Source organism: Lissotriton vulgaris, chromosome 3_1 (assembly GCF_964263255.1).
Source record: "Lissotriton vulgaris chromosome 3_1, aLisVul1.2, whole genome shotgun sequence".
In the NCBI taxonomy this organism is placed as follows: domain Eukaryota; kingdom Metazoa; phylum Chordata; class Amphibia; order Caudata; family Salamandridae; genus Lissotriton; species Lissotriton vulgaris.
In genome coordinates this window covers 1,333,287,898-1,333,312,339 of record NC_141689.1, presented here as the reverse complement: position 1 = coordinate 1,333,312,339, position 24,442 = coordinate 1,333,287,898, and the positions used below count along the sequence as shown (strand labels likewise).

The 24,442-nt window shown below is 42.4% G+C and overlaps 1 protein-coding gene across 6 annotated transcripts in view; it reads right to left on the bottom strand.

Moving 5' to 3' along the window:
- NRG1 (neuregulin 1) overlaps window positions 1-24,442 on the bottom strand; it is a 1,782,260-nt gene that overhangs the window by 183,920 nt on the left and 1,573,898 nt on the right. For all 6 annotated transcript variants that reach the window (XM_086961809.1, XM_086961808.1, XM_086961805.1 and 3 more), the window contains one exon: window positions 18,258-18,384. In XM_086961809.1, coding sequence (XP_086817935.1) covers window positions 18,258-18,384 — 127 coding nt within the window. The remainder of the gene's footprint in view (window positions 1-18,257; window positions 18,385-24,442) is intronic.

The window sequence follows — 24,442 nt, the reverse complement described above, 5'->3', positions numbered from 1 at the left end:
GCTCAGTGGTCAATTTCAAGGGTGGCGCTGGTGTTCTCGCGGCAAATCTCTCGCAGCCGCACTGCCTTCTGGGGGTTGTTGTGCCCCAGCAGTCCGCGGTTCGCGAGAGTGGGGGCAAAGAGTGGTTGGCTCCAATTAGCAGATTGCCTCAATGTCCCCTGAAGGCAAGGCGACGAGCCACAGTCCCAGGCAGCAACAAAACGGGAGAAACAAGTGTGCAGGTAACCAGTTTTCAAACAGCGCTTCCCGTGCTGCGTGGGCTCAGTGGTCGAATTCAAGGGTGGCGCTAGTGTTCTCGCGGCAAATCTCTCGCGGCCGCACTGGGGTTGTAGTGCCCAGGCAGTCCGCGGTCCGCGAGAGTGGGGGCAAAGAGTGGTTGGCTCCAATTAGAATATTGCCTCAATATCCCCTGAAGGCACAGCGACGAGCCGCAGTCCCGGGCAGCAACAAAACGAGAGAAACAAGTGTGCAGTTAACCAGTTTTCAAATAGCGTGTATTTTCATGATCTTCTTAAAAAAGAAGCTGGCTAAGGTGGTGGTCATTAAAGCAGACCATGGAAATGTGGACGTTTTGTGTTTAATGGATGCAGATTTTAATGGTTTGAAAGAGCGCTCTAGGGTGTCTGATGCTTATATGAGGTATTTGACATACATCTTTTTGGTAAGAAGAGCTAAATTAGTGTGGATTTTTCTCTGAGCATTTAAAGCTTTAGGTGTTTTGAGCTTCCGCAACTGATAAACCGGAATGTAAAAAGTTGGTGCATGAGGATCATGCCTAGTTGGTATGAGGGAGAGGGAAAGCCAAAATTGGAGGGGGGAAGCCCAGAATAGCAAAAGCCAGGCTAAGTGAATCTGCAATGCAGGCACTTGGGATGGGGGAATTGCTGATGGAACTACACGGGAAGTGTTGTGGTTGGGGAGAGTGAAGACAGAGTGTGGCAAATGTTAAGCTCCTCAATTACCCAGCATGTTTTAGGGGCTGGGTACTGGCCGGTGTGAGTAGACCAATGGCACTATGCCCAAGCCTAGTGAGGACAACCAAAGCCCTGCAGTTCTGAGACTAGGTGTAGGATATGGTAGAATGCCATAACATGTGCCTTGAGCAAGCCTGCATTAACCAAAGAATCTGAGCTCAAATGAACGTGAGGCTCTGTGGGCTCTTCTGTAGAAGGGTTGCAGGACATGGCCCAAACTAAAACCCTATGCACAAAAGCAGCTGTAGGTACGGTTAACAGATCCCCCTAATCAAAGCCTGCCCCCTTAGCCTGCTGGGCATGCCATGCCCTTAGGTCGTAAGGCCAAGAGGGCTTGGAAGTTGGCAAGGGCTGTGGTCAAATGCCACACACGGTGACTAATTCCCTCTGGTTACTTTAGGGCATGGGACAAAATAGACCATACAAAGCCCCAAACAAACACACACAACAAATTGTTAAAGGGAATTTACTCTTCTTTACTCACCCTACAAAATAATTTCAGTTATAAAAAGAAATGTGTACACGTTCCTCTAATCTTCTGTCGAAGGTATTTTATGGATAGGATTAAAAACTTCAAAACTACAAAAATGTGCCTGTAAGGTTCGCTACACAAACATAACTTCCCCAAAGCAATCCTCGAAATCTCACGTTATCTCAAAGGTGACATTACAAATTATAAATGAAATCACTGGTCACATGTATGAAACAACCACTGCCATTATTTTTGACAACAAAGGCACTGACAACAACTGTTCTTCTTCATCTATTTTTGTTGAAAGTGAAAATATAATCTTTGGGTTCAGAAATAACAACTATACGGACCTATAATGAAAGTGGAAGTGCAGCTTTCTAGCTTCAATTAATGGTTAGTAGGCAAAATATTTCTTGTAGATAAGTGCAACAGCCTTTCTTTGCTCTTTTTATTGCTTTTCACATATCTAGTACTTCATCTTTGCCCACACTTACATCAGAAGTTAAAGGCCAGGTCTTGGGCACAGAGCACCAGAGAAGAATGTGGTCATAAGAAACAAACTTCAAGGTTTAAGGGGACATACCTAACAACTGCTGGGGGAATTTCATAGGTTTTTTATCTTTTGGAATATAACCATATTTACACTATGCAATTTAGCAGATACACATAATGCTTATATAGAAGAGATCTTTCAGTAAATATTTTGGGGTTTTGTGATAGTATAATTTTATAATGGTCCGAAATGCACCTTTCTTTGTGTCCTCAGCCGGCCTGAACAAGGCCTATCCAGCAAGATATGGCTAGTGTAATGCTCAAATCCATGCCCTGTGCTTGGTATCACCGCCTCTAGAATGTGCTGGTCAAGACCTGTGGCTATTCCCAGTGCCCTCACTCAGTACCTGCTAACCACACATGGTGGCCAGGCCCAACCGGCACTGGGTGTGGTCACTGAGCTTGTCCTGTGAGTAATAACCCTGACCCAATGTATATTGGCCTGGGTCCATGCCCAGTGTATACAGAGCTCAAGACACAGCCATGCCTTTTGTTAGGTGCTGTTTCTTTTGGCATACTTGATAATTTAGGGCTGATTAGGTCTTCTGTAACTTCAATGTAAAATGTGTACAAGTAGTTCATTGAAGAAATTGAAAACGGGTCTTTAGATGATGTTTAGGAGGCTTATCAATCACTCCGAGTAAGAATTCAAAAACATATGCACCACAAGCTTGTCCTATTAGGAAGAATGTTGTTATCCTGGTGCTTGGGTTTCTCTGAGCTTAAAATATATAACTACCTGTTGGGATAGAAAAGGCCTTTGCATGGTGATGGACATGTACCCCTGCCCTGAATGCCTAGTTTCTGCAGTTTACCTCGGGCCCATGGGTCAACTTACTGCTTCATCAGGACCTAATCTGCTACTGCTAAGTATAGTGATAAAAGTGAAAAACAAAGTAAATGTCACCTGAAATTCTCCTGTTTTCAAATTGTCGGAGTGCAACAAATGGATAGACACACACACACACAAAGGGAGAAGAAATATACATGTAATTAGTGAGAGCATAATATCATCAAGAGTCTGCTGATTTCATTTATCCAGTCAGGAATATTTACTGCAAAATATCATGTTACCCTGCATTGGTATACCGTGAGAGCGAAATCTCGGAAGTATCTATAAGCATATGAACTTTATAAACATATTTTTTTCCACTCACCCAGTTTGTAGGAGAATGTTGCCCCCCCTCACCTGGCCACAGCGCAGGTAAAACGGAGCACCGCTCTATTTAAGCCAAACAAAAGAAAAAATCAAAGGAAGCACCTAGATGCTGCAGATTAAAACAACACTCCTCGCCTTAACTCGACGATCCCTTCATTGCCCAGAATGAAATGGGCAAGTTTTTTTAGAAAAATCCGGTTACATTATCTATTTGCCAATAAGAACTCAACCCTTGCGGAGAGCCAGAACGCTGACCACAATACAGGTCTGAAAAAACCATCGACATTCAACCCTACTACGGTAGGTCTGCCAGCGAAAGTGCTTACCTTTGAAGAAGCCGTGGACCATGACTTGAGAGAACTGTTCCGCCAGGACAAAAGACCTTTTAATAATTCATCTAGAAAGGAACAAGAAGCAATAAGAGACTTGGCTAATAATCAGTCAGTGGTCATTAAACCTGCGGGAAAAGGTGGTGCGATAGTGTTACTTGACTCTGAGACTTATCGCAACGAATGTCTGCGCCAACTGAATGACAACAGGGCCTATCGCAAATTAACCATAGACCCCACTGAAAGACTTACGAGAGAGATTAGCCATATAGTGGAGGAAGCCCTCAGTGAAGGAAGGATACAGCCAAGAAAGGACAATACTTATGCACTGTGAACCCCAGGATACCTTACTTTTACCAACTACCAAAGGTACATAAGACACAACGTCCACCCCCTGGTCGTCCGATCATCTCTGGGATAGGCTCCCTCTTGGAACCTTTATCGACGTTTGTCGATTTCTTTTTGAAACCCATGGTGAGAGAAATGCCCACCTATTTAAAGGACACGAAGGATGTTCTCAGACTTCTACCTGAGATAGATTACGATAAAGATCAAGACATCTTGGTATCGTTCGATGTAGAGAGTTTGTACACTTCAATACCCCAGCTAGAGACCCTAGAGGTTGTAGAGGCTCTATTGGCTGAGAGAGATCTTAATACTATCACCCCAGTTAGAGTGATCATGACCTTGGCTAATCTGGCCATGACTGAAAACTTCTTTCAGTATGAGGACTCTTTCTACTTGCAGATTAGCGGGACTAGCATGGTCAGTATTTTTGCCCCTAGTCTCGCTAATCTGTACGTACACAGATTTGAACAGGATCACATCTTTGCAGACACTAATCCTTTCACAGGCAGCTTACGCCTGTGGAAGCGCTACATCGATGATGTCCTAGTAATCTGGCGAGGCAAGGAGGAAGAACTTCAAAACTTCCACACATGGCTGAACGAAAGGAACTGTTTCCTTAAATTCACGATGGAACATAGTAGATCACACCTGGCGTTCCTCGGCCTCCTGATTACATCTACCTCTACTGGTCTAGAATCAGAATTATACCGCAAACCATTAGCAAAAAACTCCTTACTCAGCTACTAGAGTTGCCATCCCAAATCACTCCGGGATAATTTGCCCTATGGGCAATTCCTACGAATTCAACGGAATTGCTCAACCAAACAGGCATTTGAACACCATGCCAAGAGTCTAGAAATTGTTTTGTCACTGAAAAATTACCCTAAACAACTGATTCGCAAGTCCAAAAACAGAGCATCAAATAACAATAGGCAGAGCCTGCTAGAGATTTTACCTCCCAAGCCCAAACAAGTCCGAATATCCTGTGTACAGACATTCTGAACCGAGTCAAATCAGATTCAGAAAATAGTGAAGAAACACTGGAACATCTTAAACACAGGCACTGACACCTTACCTGCCCCACTATTTGCGTTCAAAAGAGGTCAGAATCTTAAGAATAAATTGGTCCATACACGAACCCAAATGTGAGATCCCTCGAGCAATAGGGACCCTATGGGACATGCCGGCAGCCACAGGCCATCATCCTTGTGGCAACTGCGCGGCTTGTCGACAGACAGCGAAATCCTTGACCATTGACATTGGTACGGACCGACCGTGGCAACAACGGAGATTCACGAATTGCAATAGTAGCAATCTCGTGTATCTAATCACCTGCCTCTGCAAGAAACTATATGTAGGGATGACTACACGGAGAGTCAAGACACGGATTTCAGAGGACAAAAGCTCAATAAGATGCTCGAAACAGTCAACCAGGATGACAAATCACTTTATAGAGGCCAAACATACTCCCACAGACCTACACTGGACTGTACTTGAACAGCCACTAATACCAACACATGTTACCGATGTAAGTGGCTTCCTTTTCAAACGTGAGCAGAGATGGGTATATAAGCTACAGACAGATAAATATGGGTTAAACGAAGACATCCCCTGGATGTCATTATAACCAGTTTCCATAGACTACTTTTCAATCAGAACCCCCCCTTTTTATAGAACATCTGTTGATTTGATAGAATGTTTTAGACTAGGCCTAGTCCATAAACCCATTGACACTTTGGCCATCACAACTTTAGGGAACTCACATGACATTCAATTATACCAGAAGGTTGATACTCTCCATATAAGCTGTTTACGAAAATCATCAGTGGTCATTCCCGTTTTGGTCGATTCGTGACGTCCCAGTCAATTATTAGTGGCTATGAGAATGATTTTACCCATGACCAGGCTTTGGAGATAATACATATTTCGTCTCTCCCTAGGTGCTACATATAGACGATGGGCAGACGGTGTTGCTTTTCACACGTCTATTTTGTACTCTGAAGAATTAGGGGTATAAAACTACATTTCCCTATGTTCGAAAGGGCGCTGTTAGATTATGTCAGTTTACACATTCCGTAGCCAATCACACAGATTCGGACTCCGGACTATCCATGACATAGTACTACATTTCCCTACACCCCTAGAGGCGCGCCCACATGATGTCAAATTGTACAAGCCGCAACTAACTACATGATTCTTCAAATAGACCTCCTCCTGTCCGATCGGTACCTCCCACAGGCAGCCCAGAAGGACGTCTGGAGTACCGACGGACAGGTAGGCAGGATGGTGTGTCATGGTTGCGTGCAAGTAGATGGTGAGTTTGGTGACCATATGGTATTGAGTGAGGTTCATATTTAAGTACAACTCACACGGATGTAGACAAACCCCAATGTTCGCCGAACTTGAAACGATTAACGGGACATGCATCATAAGAGAAGCGGTATTTGCTTGCTTGTTTTACGTGCTGGGTCTGTCACCGATACACACAGCGATATGGATCTGTCAACTATGTCATTTACTTAATTGATGCAGCACAATTTGACCTATCTATGTGCCCTATTTAACGTGTTCACCTAGTGACGTTCAATGTGGGGAGCATTAGACACTTAGTAGGACTCCAGAGCACTAACCAAATGGGTATTTGTAATTTCACAATTTTGAATGATCGCCACACTATCTGATCCTCAACCAACATGGCGGTTTGCATTTAGATTACAGCAAGATTCGGGTGAATTGCACTTTATTGTTATAATCCAGTAATAGGCATCTAATTTGGATGGCATTTGTGACAAGATTTATCCCATTGATTTAGATTACCAAAGCGCCAATTCAAACCCATTCATAACACCATAGGCATTTTGAGAAGGCGGGCGAAGACTATAGAACCTGCGTTGGGGAATGAATTATATGTTCTAACATAATCTGCCGAGTTAAGGCGAGGAGTGTTGTTTTAATCTGCAGCATCTAGGTGCTTCCTTTGATTTTTTCTTTTGTTTGGCTTAAATAGAGCGGTGCTCCGTTTTACCTGCGCTGTGGCCAGGTGAGGGGGGGCAACATTCTCCTACAAACTGGGTGAGTGAAAAAACATATGTTTATAAAGTTCATATGCTTAAAGATACTTCCGAGATCTCGCTTTCACGGTATACCAATGCAGGGTAACATGATATTTTGCAGTAAATATTCCTGACTGGATAAATGAAATCAGCAGACTCTTGATGATATTATGCTCTCACTAATGACATGTATATTTCTTCTCACTTTGTGTGTGTGTGTGTCTATCCATTTGTTGCACTCCGACAATTTGAAAACAGGAGAATTTCAGGTGACATTTACTTTGTTTTTCACTTTTATCACTATACTTAGCAGTAGCAGATTAGGTCCTGATGAAGCAGTAAGGTGACCCATGGGCCCGAGGTAAACTGCAGAAACATGTCGACCACCTTTTACATCTGTGTAGTTATTTGTTAATACTACCATATGCACTGTTTTTATCGTTGAGAAAAGGGAGGTGTCCATTAAAATTATTTTTCTCCTTCTTACTCAATTTTAGATATTTTCACTTTATACACTTTTTGGTTTACACCATTTAGCACTGCTATTCAGCTACCTCCTGATACCTAGTACATATCATATCATAGACACTTTGGGATTGACGTGTAAGATTCAGCTAAGTCTGGCCAAATCTCGCACTGGGTACTTACTCTGTTTCCCATGTGCTAAATGAAGGGTCCCAAATGATGTAGGGCGGTACAGGTTGGGATTCTGATGGGATCTCTCTAAGCATTGAGAGGGGACCCAGTGACAGATTTCGCTATTTATCAGTTACAGGTAAGATCACCACTTGACAAGACACATACCACTTACAACTTTCTAACCCCTTGCTACTCATTAGTTGGTATTCATTTAACCTAGTGATGCACCTATCAATGAGGTTGACAGAAAGATGTGAACCTCTAGTCACTTCCACCGCCTGTGCTTGGGGCTATTAACATTGGAGACTGCTCGGTTAACTGCTCTCTGGAAAAAGAGAACAACAAAGGAGTGGGGCACTTCAAAGTGAGCAACCCCTAAAACACAAACTCCAAAGACAGACACTAAATCACAAGCGTGACTGGAAATGGATTAAAAAAGGGCATCTTGAGACTATCAAAATTATAAAACTAAAGCTGTACATCACATGAAAAAACTCTACAAGAGTTATGCCTGTTGTGACCAGCACTGGGACTAAGGGTCTGCCAGGCTCCCCTGCTGGGTGAGATGTTCTCACTCAGGAGAATCAAGAACACTCACCTTGGCACCTGGAGCACCAGCTTCTGCATGACACCCGACCAGTGGGCACTGTAAGGGAAAAAGAAGAATTCCTGGGGGTAGTGAGATCCAATGAGGATCCTACCGAGAGGACCCAAGGAGGGGAGTGCGAGATTGTATTCTGTTGAGAACAGAGTAGCGATCAGGATTTCTGCCTGTGTGTGTTGTGCAGCCCACTGCATGCCAGGTGGGGTCCGCAGAAAGAACTGGGCCGCGGCACTTATTGGGCCGCTAGTCTGTTTGTTTTGGGCGACCCTCTGATATCAGGAGGGGGCAGTTGCTGAGAGAAAAGGGTCACCAAATGGTGGTACTGCTGGGGCCCACAGAGGAGCTTACCTAACTGACACTGCTAAGCGATTCCCTTGTTTGCCAGGAGGGGGTCGCAGAGAAGACTAAGGGCCTTTGCCCTGTAAAGCCCCCTGCACAAACTGTCAAAGCGGGTTTCTGGAATAGGGGACTTCTGGAGGGTAGTGACAACATTACTGTCGGAGGCAACAGAGAAAGATATGAATGCAACTTCAGGATACTGTCTTTTACACTGGGCGGATAGATGGAAGAAGGAACTTATGAGGTGGGCAGAATACCAGGGGGCAGTGAGATTGAGAGAATCCAGAAGAGGACAAGGATCTCTGGGTGCGGCCAGAGCATGGGAAGCATTGGTAACGCTGCTCAAGAACCCAGAAAATGATGGCGATGAAGAAGCGCAGGATGGGGTATAAGTACAGGGGACCAGACATAAACCCCTGCATACTCCTTTAACACACAAGACAGTGTGAACTCTTTAACAAATATAAACAGGTTCGCCTGAATTAGGTAGGAACAAGTGGGCTACAGTATTCCATGGCACACCTAGCAGGGGGGAGGAGGGAGGGAAGAGAGTTTTTGTAGGGGGTGGAGAAGTTTTGTAGCACGATGTGCCATATATTACGAGGGAACACAGATAAGTAATGAACCATTCACATAACTGTAATAGGTATTGAAATAGGAAGGCACACCACTGGTCAGTGTGTATTGTTCTACAGTATATTGACTGAAAGGCATGAGAAACGTAGAAGAGCCAAAATTATGATTTCGATACAAGATGTTACCATACTGGCTAAACTGTAAGTTGAGAAGCAGAAATGTTTAATAAAATGTATATTAAATAAAGCAGGTTTCTGGAAGTGGCAGTATGCGATATGAATATCTGTGCATATTTGTCATGGAACCTTTTGTTGTGTTGGTATATGTACTGTTGTTTTCTGTTGTGCAGTGATGTGCTGTATTATTGCAATGTGATGTTACTGTGTTGTATTGTGGTTGTCATCTAATTTTGCTTTTGTGTTGTGCTGTGTTACATTTTTGTTGTGTTATGTTGCTTTGTGTGTTATTTTTCCTTTGCTTACTTTAAATAAGTCAACAAATGCTGCTGCATTTCAAGTCAAAAGAGGCACATTCTTTTAACCATTTATCAGTGCCAAAGGTGGTAAAATAGGACTGATTCAGCTCTTCAACTATTTACGAAATGTGTCAGCCCAAACCAGTGTGTGTAACAGTCTGTCTTAAATTAGCATGTAGAGCGCTCACACTATGTTATATGTCCCCCCTCTATCTAAACTTCAATCTTAAATACTGCTTACACGGCCTGTGCATTTCATAATTTCTATCGATATACACAATGTGGATGGTACCAACTTGCCTTAAATTCTTCAGATCTAACTACCGCTTATGTAAATCTTATGCTTGTTTACTTGAGTAGTCTACACTACTTTTTTATTTCTCCTACACACTTGCTAAAAGTGGGTTTCCTTGTGCAATTTCACTAGGGATTCTGATCAACCAGCTATGGGTACCTTAGTTCCTCTATTTCGGAATGCAAAGCACTGGGATGGTAATTTAATTCTGACCTGTACTACCCTGTTGTGTTTATTCTCTTTAAATATGAGTGCTAATTCCCCTATATTCAGTAATAACAATAACTCTAGAAATACCTATCCAGCCCCTGCCTTAATCCCAGCATATGGGCTTCCCCCAACTTGTTAAGTAAACATCTGCCAATGGTCTTCTCGGGTTTTGGATCTGTAAATGCTTTTCCCAGTAGCAGATGATGTAAACTGTATTAATGAAAGGATTTCACCTATTTGTTGTTTCCATCTGTTAGTTAAGTCAATCCTTAAGTGAATGTCACTACAACTAGAGGAGTCTCTACATGAACATACTCATTTGTAACCACACAATGGCCACAGGTTAGACACTATAATGCACAACAACGTTTCACTTTTTTAATTGTACCAATCCGTGAGGTTTGGTAAAGGGGGATTCCTTTGTTGTAGGAGTGATTATTTCATCATTTACACAGGCATGGGAATCAATCTCTGGCAAGGCAACACAAAGTTGTGAACTGGTAATTAAGCACTGTAACACTTCTAGTGGATTGCTGTGAAAATATGCATCTTTCACATATTTTGCGCTCGTGAAATGATCCCAAACTGGTGTATTCTGTTCCATTTATTATGTGTATCAAGAGTTGGTCTTAAACCCCTACCTTTTTTTAATCAAACTTGCTCTAATCTGTTGCTGCCAGTGGTAGCGCTTCTATGGCTTCTTGCTGCAAAAGTGCCTATAACTACTAACACAGTTATGACATGAGTGTGTCTCGGCAGAAAAATCTGTGGGGCATTAATGATCTGAACAGAGCAACCATCGCTGTTACTGTTACCATTTATGTAAGTTAATTATTATGCATTTGTGTAGGAAGCACATCAATATACCACTTTTTGAATTGAGGTAGTTAGCAGAGGCATCCAGATGACTCGTTCTCTAGTTTCGAGTGGCCACCTTTCCAGGTGTACTTCCACCTCTTTAAAGTTCATGTAGCACCTTCATGTCCTGAACAACATGAGCTACCCTTAAGAAGCCTATGAGGACTGGTAATCCTGGCATTTCTTTAGAGCGCACAGATTCTGTCCATAAAGTTCTTAAAGGAATGGCACATTTTCGAAGTGTGCAAGTTCATCAAGATTTAAAAGCTGACACTCGTATACAAATGCCTCTCATTAGACATGTGTCTGACAGATGACTCTGCTTTGGTCAATATATAATTTACTTATGGTATTCTGTACTTACGATCGTATGTCAGTCAACCACATCCTGGCAGATCCATCTGTTTTCACCTTCACCAGGTTCTCGAATTCCCAATTCCAGGGCAGAATGTGGCTACCAGTTAACACATAACAGCCATTCCTTCACTTTTTTGTCCTTTCATCGTAACCACTATCAGTGAGTGCAAGAAGTGCCTCTGAATTAGTAATGCACATATTATATGTCCTGAAGATTCTGTAAATCTTCCTTTTCATTTTTAACGGTCTGCCCCTGCTGCAATTACATTACACAATCATCTTCGGTGTACCCTCACGCAAAGAGTTGTTATGAGGGTGATAGACTGTTCTAAATTGTAGTTTTCTAATCGTAAGGAACACCATAATTTGGAAAGGTTGTCATCTCTTTGTTTACATGAGCCAACATAAGTAGATAATTCCCAAATGCTAATTTAAAATCTCCGTCTCGATCTGCAAAACTCATACTGCTGCCATTTTCCATACTCTTTATGTAGCACAAGAGTTTTCTACCTACAAAACGACAATATTTTGGTAACCACCTGTTAAAGCTAAAGATAATTTCATCTATTCTAGATCATGGGCCCGTTCCTTTTACTACCACACGGTCAAACTATGGGGAACACTAAATGACTAAAAACGTACTGCTTCTTTCATGAAATTCCATTTCAGATTAATGTTTTGCCACAACTAAAATGCCTACTAAGCGGCAGCCATCTTGTTACAGTACCCAACCTACTGTTGCATTTGGCCCATCTGACAATTAAGTGAAGCCTTCTCTAAATTCCCTCCGAATATAGTATGTCTAGCATTTCCTCCGTAGGTTGTGCAAACTGGTCTTTCCACCCAGAACAAAGAAAATTACATGGGCTCCCACTGCTGGTGCCTACATTGCGGCAGCTTGTTTGAAATTACACTTATCCTACTGATGTAACTGGCTTACCTATTTAATATTGTTAGGCCCTCATAAGAACTCTCACGCAAGATGAGTTCCAACTAAAAGATCACCCATGGTAAGCTTCCTATTCTGGTCTACCTCGTAACCTACCCTACACTTCCAATGCATGCCTCCCGAAGTTCGCCTCCCGAATTACCTTAGGTCTGAGCTGTCACAGATATCTCTTCATCATGGCGGGAGTAACTATGAAACTGACAGGAAATAACTCTTACTCTATACTATACCCCTCCAATCTCTCTAGAAATGCTACCAAAACCTTCAAACCCAACTTGCTATAAAAAACCCTGATACTCTGTTCCTTGACCCCTCCTTCAACTTGAATAAAGGCGTTAGAATTAAAGACCTTATATTTTTCACTCGAAAAATGGCCAAATGGCCAAATGGCAAACTACCTTTCCTAAGCTACTATTCATCCAGGATAAGAAAAATATTCCATATGGAACCAAGATTATAACTGCCTACAAAAATGGCACTGCTCTTATCCAAGCAGCCAATAGGGACTTAAAAACAACTTGACAAATACTTTTCCACACTAAAAGCTTGCGTCTTCAACTACTCCCATCATTCACACCATATTGGGGATATTTCTCTTACCAACACAGAACCCATAGTCCATTTGGATCAGATAGATTCCTCTGTCTTTCTAGAATCTCAACAACTCACACCCCTGTCTAGAACCCCTGAGGGAAGCAACAGCAACTCACCACCATTATAACACAACTCAGGACCCTTATCAATCCCTTACCTTGCTCCTAGCCCCATCGCCAGAATCGCCCCCCCCCCCCCATAATCCTTCTTTGACCTCCCTTGGAGCACATAGCAATGAGGCATTGGTAGCGAATCATAAAAAAGCCCCTCACCTGGGAAAACACTACTCATCTAGGACCACCATTATCCCTACCACACAAACCTACCTTACTGCGAACACAGTTATTAAACCTCCCAGCAATCCTACCCCAAGCCTTCCTTGCACATTGCTGCTTCCCTCTCCCTCATAACATTTTGAATTAGAAACACTCAGACCTCATACGGACATGACATACCGGAACTTACAAAACGTTAATTCAGAAATTAAAAATAAACTACAACTCTCAGAAAATGTTCTCTAAAAAATCAGCCATCTTCAAAAATCATTAGCCTCAGCCAAAAGCAAGCTAAATACTATGCCACTGCCTATGTCAAAGCCGCAATACCGTACATGCAAACACCATAACTACTTAACAGATCTAAATCCAAACACTACTACTCTCCTACGAGTCAACTCCATGTCCCCTATCCAATAAGGATGAATTCACTATTCTCCCAGTCCCCATCAATCTGAATAGAACCTCACAGCCGAATGACAGAAAGATAAACCCTAATAACCTACAAAAAGTAATCTTAACCCCTGAAATTCATGACCTTACTCTGGGAAATGTATCAAATCAGATCTCCTGCCTCCTACTCAACTGCTGCTCAGCAATGAAACACGCCTCTGACATCACTGACCTCATCCTGAACCGAAAAGTGGCCGTAACCATCTTAACGGAATCATGACTCACGGAATCATCCTTCTCATGCCTAGACCTCTTTGTCCCCCTATCTGTAACATTATAAGACTAGACAGACCACACAAAATAGGTGGCGGTCTCACTCTTATACATCGATCCAACATCCCTATCTCCAAGTTTCACTCCAAACCCCTTGAATGTTGTAAATACCTCTGGCTCTCTATAAAATCCTCAGATAATAATCCCTACAAACTACATATATTTTACCATCCCCCCTGGTAAAAATACATTATTCATACACCAACTAATGGAAATCATTACAAAAACTCAATCCCTCGCTCCACCGACATATTCCTAGGGGACTTCAATCTTCACTGGGAAGACCCTTCAGACAAGCAAAAGAAACAATTGATGGACGGAATGCTTGACAATGTAAACATTCACCCCCAGTCAAAAGGATCTGGATTAAATCCATCATTATTTTGCTCACCACACCACCCCAGTTTGGACACAGCCATATGCAAATCAGACTTAACCCTGTTCCTGGTGGGAACAGTCCAGCCTGTACTGCCAAGCCAGGTCCTCCCTGGACGGGAAACAAGCATTCTGGGACCGGTTTCAGGGCATCACCCTTCATCAGCCAGGCTAGCTTGAATCCTGTGGTGTAGTGAGCACAGGACCTACGTCTGGGCATATCCTTCCCACTAAGGGTGACATATGCAAAAGAAACAATTGATGGACGGAATGCTGGACACTGCAAACATTCACCCCAGTCACAAGGATATGGGTTAAATTCATAATTCTTTTGCTCACCACACAACCCAGGTTTGGACCCAGCCATATGCCAATCAATCTTGACCCTGATCCTTGTGGGAACAGTCCAGCCTGAACTGCAAAGCCAGGTCCTCCCTGGACCGGAAACACGCATCCTGGGACCGGTTTCAGGGCATCACCCTTCATGAGCCAGGCTAGCTTGAATCCAGTGGTGTAGTGAGCACAGGACCCACGTCTGGGCATACCCTTTCCAATTAGGGCAACATATGTAAAAGAAACAATTGATGTATGGAATGCTGGACAATGCAAACATTCACTCCCAGTCACAAGGATCTGGGTTAAATCCATCATTCTTTTGCTCACCACACCACCCCAGTTTGGACCCAGCCTATGCAAATCAGTCTTCCCCCTGTTCCTTGAGGGGACAGTCCAGCCCGAACTGCAAAGCCAGATCCTCCCTGGACCGGAAACAAGCATCCTGGGAATGGTTTCAGGGCATCACCCTTCATCCGCCAGGCTAGCTTGAATCCAGTGGTGTAGTGAGCACAGGACCCACGTCTGGGCATACCTTTCCCACTTAGGGCGACATATAAAAGAAACAATTGATGGACGGAATGCTGGTCAATGCAAACATTCACCCCCAGTCACAAGGATCTGAGTTAAATCCATCATTCTTTTGCTCACCACACCACCCCAGTTTGGACCCAGCCTATGCAAATCAGTCTTCCCCCTGTTCCTTGAGGGGACAGTCCAGCCCGAACTGCAAAGCCAGATCCTCCCTGGACCGGAAACAAGCATCCTAGGACCGGTTTCAGGGCATCACCCTTCATCAGCCAGGCTAGCTTGAATCCAGTGGTGTCGTGAGCACGGGACAGAGATCTGGGCATACCCTTCCCACTTAGGACGACATATGCAAAAGAAACAATCAAAATCTTCCTAGCAGACCATTTCCTGATCCAATTCTGCTCACTACCAACTCATTCCAAAGGTGCTACAATGCGGTTGAATCTATCTCTATCATCCCATGTGATTGGTCAGATCATCATATTATTACTTTCCACCTACCCACCACAAAATGGAAACCATCCTTACAGCAAATCAAGCCCAGTCATTGGGTTGGAGACACTAAAAACCAATGAACTCATGGATCATTACAACTCCACGATGACCAAACTAATTGATCACTTAGCCCCACCAAAACTCAAAAGAATTCGACACAAAGACTACCTGTGGTTCAACCGAGCCCTTAATGAAGAAAGACGCAAACTGAGACTAACTGAACGGAAATGGAAACAACATCCCTCTTCCCTTCATGTCAAACTCCTAAGAAAATCTAGAAACTCCTATAACAAGTGTATTCTAAAATCTAAAAAAAGACTTCTATAGATCGGAACTTAACAATGCCAAAAACAGACCGAAGAAACTCTTCAAAATGTTAAAACAACAATCACACAAACTGGCACAAACCGCTCTCTTGACTGCAAAATTGCAGCTAAGTAGTGAAGAATTTTCTTCCTTCTGCACAACTAAAGACAACTCCATACAGAATGAGCTCCTGACAGCTGCAAACAACTCAGCTATCCCAAAAAATTCTCAAACTGATGATCTAATCCAACCTGCTCTGCCATTGCCCAACAATAACGCTCAATGGTCATCCTTCAAACTTCACGATCTCAGTGATGTTACAAAAACCTTATCGACTATCAAACCCAATAATCACTTTAATGACCCAGTCCCTTCTATATGCTTATCTCCTATCTACCACATCATCACCCCTCCCTGGACCAAAATCATCAATGCATCGCTCTCGCAAGGCTCCATCCCGGATTGCCTAAAAATTGGTCAAGTCACCCCGTCTTAAAAAAATCTACAGAAAACCCCTCTGACCCCAATAACTTCTGACCAATAACCAACATTCCCTTGCTAGCCAAGGTTTTGGAAAAATGTGTTCAGGAACAATTAAACCTACACATCACGGATTTCAAGCTACTGAACGACTGCCAATCAGGATTCAGACCCGGGTACAGCACCGAAACGGCAATTCTACATATTGTAGACAACGCCCTACTCGCTCTTAGCCATAATTAAACTTGTCTGCTAGTGCTGCTCGACCTCTCATCCGCCTTTGATACTGTTAACCATGGCAAAATACTGGAGAGGCTAGAAAACAGGATAGATCTGTCGGGTACAGTTCTTCAATGGTTCAAATCCTTCTAAGAAAACAGGGCGCAAAAGTTTATGGTAAATAAAAACCTATCTTCTCCATACCCTAATCTATTAGTAGTACCACATGGCTCTACTTTATCCCCTGTGCTATTCAACCTCTTTGTCGAACCCCTACCTGAATTATTACAGCAGGCGAATATTTCCTTCCACATGTACGTGGATGACACACAGTTGTATATCAAGATCACTTCCCTTGAAGAGATAAAGATGATGAATAAAGCTCTTGAAAAGACCATCCACTGGCTACCCACCAAGTACCTTAAGTTAAACTCTCAAAAGCCTGAATTCCTTCTAACATCCCTTCCCAAAAACTATTTGGTGATAAAAGATTGGACCAAGATGATCACTGCTCTAAATTGCACTTTGATCCTAGTGAACTTCACCAAATCACTTGGAATCACGCTGGATAAGAACCTAAATATGCAAACACACATCAGCATGCTAGCTAAAAATGCCCTCTTTCAACTCAGCTATCTCAGAAAAATGAAACAATCCATCGAGAATCCGGACCTCAAAACTGGAGGTCAGGCATTAATCATCTCAAGGCTAGAATATGGATGTACAACTTAAAAGCTTGCCTCAAGGCAGTTGTAAGATTCTTTACAGGTTTTAGAAAATTTGACATCTGACCACACCTGAAGGTACTCAACTGGCTACCTTACGAAGCGCCAATACATCTAAAGATGGCCTGCATCACACATAAAGCTTTACACTACAAAACCCCCAATACCTAGCCCACAAACGTACATCGGGAGGAAACAGATTCACTATGAGCTCTGACAATCTTCTCCTAAATCCTTTATGCTTCAGCAAGAAAAAAACCATATGATAGAGCATTCTCAAGAGCGCCACCAAGAATCTGGAACTCTATCTCTCGGAGCATCAGAAGAATCTCGTCATCAACAATATTTAAAAAGAAAGCTAAAACCTTTCTGATGAGCAAATTTCTCCCTTAAATATTCAGCATTCTTCACCCACCTTGGCTCGCTAATCTTCAACGTATAACCTTTCGACTTGCCCCTCTCTCAGAGTGACTCTGCCCGCTTTTTCGATCACAAGATGTGACTCCTGAGGAAGTTCTACTTACGATTACATCCCTGCTTACAATGTACCTATCTGCTATACTAAACTCGTCTCTATGATACCTTGTGAGGACTGCCTCACTAACTTTGATTTGGTTGTACTTTAACTTGTCCTAATGCACCGAACTGAACTACCTATGTCTACTTAGAATGTTTTTATCGAATTTCCTTTATCCTATCTTCATATATGCCAGATCTCTGTTTGCAAGGACCCTACTAAATTGCCTATTCTGGGTCTTGTTTGCGCTGATAAAAACTCTAAAAAATAAGAAAGAAAGAAAATAAGCTTTAGCTTGGGCATTCTTTTAGTCGAGAACCACAACAAAGGAGACTGAATGGAGGGGGATAATTACAGAATACTGCCCAAATGAAAACTGGCTTCTCAGGCTGATGAGAATTCAGCACGTTGGCAAGGATGGCAGAAAAGAACTATGGCTAATTTGTATAAGTGCATACAATTCTTCAATTTTTTTAAGATGCCAACACCTACATTTACCAGCTGGACATTTTCTGGCGGTGGATTCGGATGGTGAGGCCCATTAGCCATGTTCACCATGTTGTTCCTTTCAGAGCGTAGGCTCTGCCGAAAACGATCATGCAGCTTTTTGCGTTGCTTCCTGTAGAAAAAAAGAACATAGTTATCTATCAGAATTACTCATTTATCAAAGCGATTCAACTATAAATGAGCAAAGATGTGTAATTAAAATTGCTGCTGAAAAAATATAAGTTATTGTGATACTGAAAATACATCATACGTCTGGCATGTCCTGTTTTCTTTCCTACTTGAAAGAAACGAGGCACATAACTGATACACTAATTCTAAAATATAGGTTTCATGTTGGAAAAAAGGAATAACGACAACATAATTGTGTAACCGAATACACATCTTAGACAAATTATGCAATTCCTCGAAGTTTAGTTTATATTTTTTACACACTTGCATTAAATCAAATATGACAAAAATGTAGATAACACGGCCTCAAGATTATAACTTCACGCAGAAATACAGATGGCAGAAACTGAAAACCACTGTGCAACTATACATTCAAAGGTAATGGAAGCTAATAGTATCTTCTCAAAATATATGGATTGAGCATTATAGCTACATACAGTCATTGGGACACCATTCAATGGGGCAAAGGACTATTAAAGCACACGTCCCCCTACACCTAAAACAGAAAGGAGGATTGTCATTACCTAGTACTGACACAATGCATACTGCAGCAGTTTCTTAGCTGTGGCTAGGGAGTATTTGTATGGATTTAAATGATCATATGCCTTGCATTTATCACTATCACAAGCTCCGCTGGCGCTGTCAGACCATAGAGCAGCCAAGTCTGATCTCGGCTACCAGATTTATGACCAGGAATAAATTTGTGTTGTTAAATGCAGTGCTGGGAAGCGCCTGTGGGGCCTGCTAGTATGCAACCGAACGTGCGTCTTTCTCATGGCCACTCCTGAACGCAAATGACCAGTAGCAGCTGCCACTCATTAGTGTAAAGAGCACTGTGGGTGTAGGAGAGTAGGGTCTGCTATCCTATGGTCACCCCAATTTTTGCTTTTTGCTTCACTGGTTTTCGACTTACTGAGGCTGTGGGCCTGCTAATCAGACCACCAGCCTGCTGTTCTCTCTCTAAATTTGTAATACATGTGCTATAGGTACATACCACAATTGGAAATGGACTCCTTGTCAGCCCCTGTACCATGCACTATAGGTGCTCAGGGCGTAGGTGCCACCAAGGCCTACCAGGGGCTGAAGCATAGCTTTTGCCACCCCTGGCTGGTTCTTAAATTGACACAACTGGCTGATCACTCAGCTGGGGCAAGTGGGTGTAATCACCCCTTGCTTAGATATAGTATACCTATATCTAAACCTATATCTGGACACATATAAACCTGTGAGCCACTCCTATGGAAGGCCTTACCAATCCTGGAGGCAGAGTGCGTGGTTTTATGTGAGATGGAGCTCTGGCATGAGCTGAGCCTGTCTGCAGCTGTCGGGAACAACTCCCTAAGCTGATACGGGATAATGTCATACCATATACTCTTAAGTGCCTTATAATCCTCGCGGTTATATAGCAACTTTGGTTTGGCTTTTTCAAAACATGTCGTGTAAGGTGTCATACGAATTGGAATACTAACCCCTCGCCAGTTCTGGCGACGGGGTAGCATTCCACCCTTCTAGAGGGAGAAAACATGTTACTTTACTGAAACGCGGTTGATTTAAAATGAGCCTCAGATCCACAAAATGGATGCCTCTGCCACAGACACGGGTCTGGCCTCCTGCTGCTGACCGAAACTCAGCAAATGGTGGCCTGGACAAAGGGTTTCCTGTCGCAGGGCGGTGTCAAACCACCCCAGACAGGAGATAGTGGATTGTAGCAGGGAGGTTTCAAAGAAACCAGACACTGCCTGGGGAGCACAAGGCTGCCCCTTGCATAATCCGGCCAAACCGGTTCTGGGGCACACCAGCCCCAGTCCCAGCGCGGCCTGGATCAAAGGAAAGGGGTGTAACCACCCCCTTCCTGGGTCCCACCCATAGGAGGGGACCTAGCAGGATGTCCAGCCCACCAGATTCGAATAAGAGTGGGAGCAGTGCCAATGCAACTCAGATCATCCTGAAGAAACATAAGAAACGAATTCTGGACCCTTCGACATCCTACTCAACGTAGAAGACTGAAGAATCTCCCTTGTGGTCAAGGAGTGACCACCCTGTGCAAACAGGCACCATCCAGCCCTCGACCCTTGCTTTGTTGCAGTTCCCGCCGGAACTCGAGCGACAGAGATCGACGAGATCAAGCTTGCCTGCCTTCTCCCAGCCCGATCCACAGTTTTGATTTAACGCTTGTGCCCCTTTGCTCATAAAGAGTACTGGGGATTAATTTAGAAATAAACACATATATTTTTATAATATATACTTGTGTGGTGTCCTTTCATTTGGTATTACAGGATTGTATGTGGTAAAACAGCTCGCTTAACACAACCTCTTAAGTTAAGCCTTTAATGCTGCTTAGTCCATGCTACCCCTAGGATAGCTTGTCTACAAGGTTGACTTACAACCAGACACCATAAGGGATTGTTTGGACTGATACAAGGTGGTTCCAGAATTGGAAACACCACATATCAGGCAAACTTCTCACAGTGGGCATAACCATTGACATCAAAGTGTTAGTTCTCATGAGCTTATTTTCGGTGCCCTAGACAGTGAACAGAGAGCTGTAACATGTTTTTTCCCTGATGATAGAATATACCTTGCTCAGTGAAGCAGTACTGTAATTACACATGCTTTGAATAAGGTACATCTACCCAGTGATCATTTGTTTGGAATTTTAAAACCCTCTTTACTCAAAGACCACAGAAATGTCATTCCTTATAGAGTATTTTTACAAATCCAATCGTTATGCAGGATCGGACTGGGCTACGGCAAACTGACAGTCCCAGAAGGGCTGGTCTGACAGGTCAGTAAGCAGGCCTGTTTTTTTGCTGTTTGTGGTTCTGTTTCAAAGACTGGTGGGAAAGTTACCTTCACTGATATTACGACAAACATTGCCTACAGCAAGCACAAATGCATTCAGTCTGCCATGCCTTGGAAAACACATATACAGCATGTATTAATAAGGTCAAAAACTTGGTATTATATAGATTAGACATTATCATTAAAACAACACGTTAATTAGTTGTTTTATGATTTTAGAGTATCCACGAGATTAAACCTGAAGTGACTCTTTCCCCTCAATTTGTTCAAAGGTAAGTATGGGAAAATAATGGTTTATGTTTAGAAATAAGTAGAGCTTGGTAAACCTCTCTTGGTGCACTATGAGCTCTTTGTTCTCATGCATGCTTCTTTTGAAGGGCAAGGGGGCACGGTTTAACTCACCCTGTGACTGTGGCTGAGTGGGACTGACTCTTACCTTAGGGAGCAGATGGGGTTTCTATTGGGTACTTTCAGATCTTCTCCCCTGCTTAATGTTGTTAAGCAACCTATAAAGATCATATGGATTTAGTTTACAGTACTACACTTCGGATACCTACATTTATTTTTGTTATAATCATTCTGCCTTAGAGCAGCACCCGTAAATTCACTGGGATACGTTTTAGGTGTTGGGGTTTCCAAGTATTCTATTGTCAACATAATTTATTTAAAACCATTTCAGACAAAGTCTTCTGAGAAAAAATTAATGTTATATTCTGGATAGCGTATTTTCTTAATCCCTTTCAGTCAAGGATTATATTAAATGTTTACTTTAAATGGGAGATAACAAAGGAGACTGGCGTGTTCCTTACAAAAACCCTTTATAAGCCATAAAATATTTTAATTTAACATTCCTTGTGCTAAGAAAATTGATGACTTAGGGGCAACTTTAAGGCCAAAGATTATGATAGGGCCGGATAATTTTACTGCCCAGATCCATTTGCGCCCACCCAATAGCCAGAAGCCCGAGAGCGATGACGATATGCTAGGATCCAGCTTTACCTATTTATATAACTGAACTTACTATGTTATTGTTTGCTTTGCTCATTGTGGCCTGTTCTTGCTATGTATAGCAACCTGATATCTTTGTGTCATGGTGACTCTTTATAAAACTTCGCTAAATGAATAAATAAAAATACAGGTCTAACAAATGCAGCTGCAAGAAAAACCAAGTGCTCTTCTGGCATATCTGCTGGGATGATGGGTTAGCAAGTAAAGTGCGTGCCACTGATATCTGTAGTAAATGGCAAGTCACTATTTCTAATGTAAGGTCAGTTCAACCTTTTAACCTTCTGCGGCCAATAAATTGAACATTATTAAATTAGATAAAAGCTGTACTTTTCACTGATTATAAACAGTTAATAATGAGGTATGGAGTACCACATTTAACACGCTGTCATTATTAAAATCTCAGAAGCTGATCTCGCTCATCAAAATCATACTGCTCACCATATCTTGGGTCTATTACATGTTAAGAAATAAAACACACGTCCGAGAAAAGATAGGAAGGGTGGAAGGACTCTGAAGTTAAGTGTTTCTTAGGCTGGCATGTTTCAGAGGCACCTCTTTAAAAAATACCTTCCTTTCAACAACGTTTAAAAAAAGCAGGCACAGAAAAACTTGCACACTAGCAAAGCGTTCTTGTTGACTGATTTTAGCTGGCAGGCAGGCAGGCAGGCAGACGCTTTGAGTTGAAGTGGATACTTTTTGGGATTTCTAGGTGAAACGATAAGGGCCAGTGAAAGGAACCACATGGCAATAAATGGAAACTTATTTGAAAACGAACACTCTCAGATTTTTAGCTTCCAAAGCTGCAACTGAGCATTGGCCAAGACTTTGTTCAACAACGCTCCACTAACCAACGATGTCTCGACTCTCCAATGAATAGGACCTCAGTTTTGTCAACATTCCTATTTAGAAAGTTTACCTGTAGTCAGCGTCTGACTACAGATAAGCAGGAGCAAGGCAGGTTCAGTTACATGAAATAAAATGTGTGTTACTGGCACAGGTAACCATTAAAAATCCAAGAGTGTACCAGGTCTGGTTGAGTCAGAACATACTCATAGCTGTTAAAGAAATGTGTGTAGAGGAATTAACCGAGCAACTCTCCACTAGAGGACTCAAATCTGCACGTTCCTATTTTTCAGGTAATATTCATCTCATTTCTTCCTCTTGCCAAGCATGCAAGTTATATGGTAAGATGAAAAGTATCAAAGATTGTCATTTACTCCAACATGAGAAGGGTGCAGAGATGCAGATGATATCGGTCACCAGTGCAGCTTATCGCTTTTTCAACATCCTGGGTCGATCCGATTTCATTGACACATGAAATCAAACAAAGATCTAATGACTTGCCAGACATGCACCAGTACACGCTACAAAACATAGTTATAATTTAGGGTGTTATAGACTGAACACACCGCACTCTTAAAGTGTTCTCTTTCAGTGTTGTGGCAAATATAGCTATCTCTTTCTATAATAAAATCAATAAAACAACTAACTTTTGCAAAAATTGCTGGGGTTCGTATGAGAACTCTTTTTGGTCTCAGAAGGCAAACCACCCAATTTAAACTTACATATGCAAGCGCATGGTACCTCATAGTACTGCTCTTGATTTCTGAGCAGACCACAATTGTTTATGATATTGATGGAGGGTATATTGACTGATTTATTTTAACTGACTCTTATTGAAGGCTTACATTCTTTTGAATCTGAAATTACGAACAGATACCAGTTTGCACTGTTAGGTATGTCTGGTAGACATCATCAAGGAAATCTACAAGTATTCTCCAAGTAATCAGTTTTCATAGATCCATGAATGTACATGTTGAGTGATGCTTTCTGAAACGTTGGTTATTTAGCTGCAAATCCTGTTTAAAGATGAATTGCTTTCTGTTATAATAACTAAAAGGGGAGTTGCACACATGCCCAAATTAAAATTGCCGCTTCTTCTCCGCTGTACCCGTCCTTAAATGATTTTGGGCTAGATGTAGGTAATTTGGATTTACCGATTCATAAATACCGAATTTTACCGATTCGGTATTTATGAATCAGTAATTCCAATGTAGGTAATAATTCGGTAAAAAATACAGAATCGGTAGGATTCGGTATTTGCCGATTCGGTATTTACCGATTCAGTATTTGCCATTGATTCCTATGGGCCTGTAGGCCCATAGGAATGCATGTCAATTACCGAATCGGTA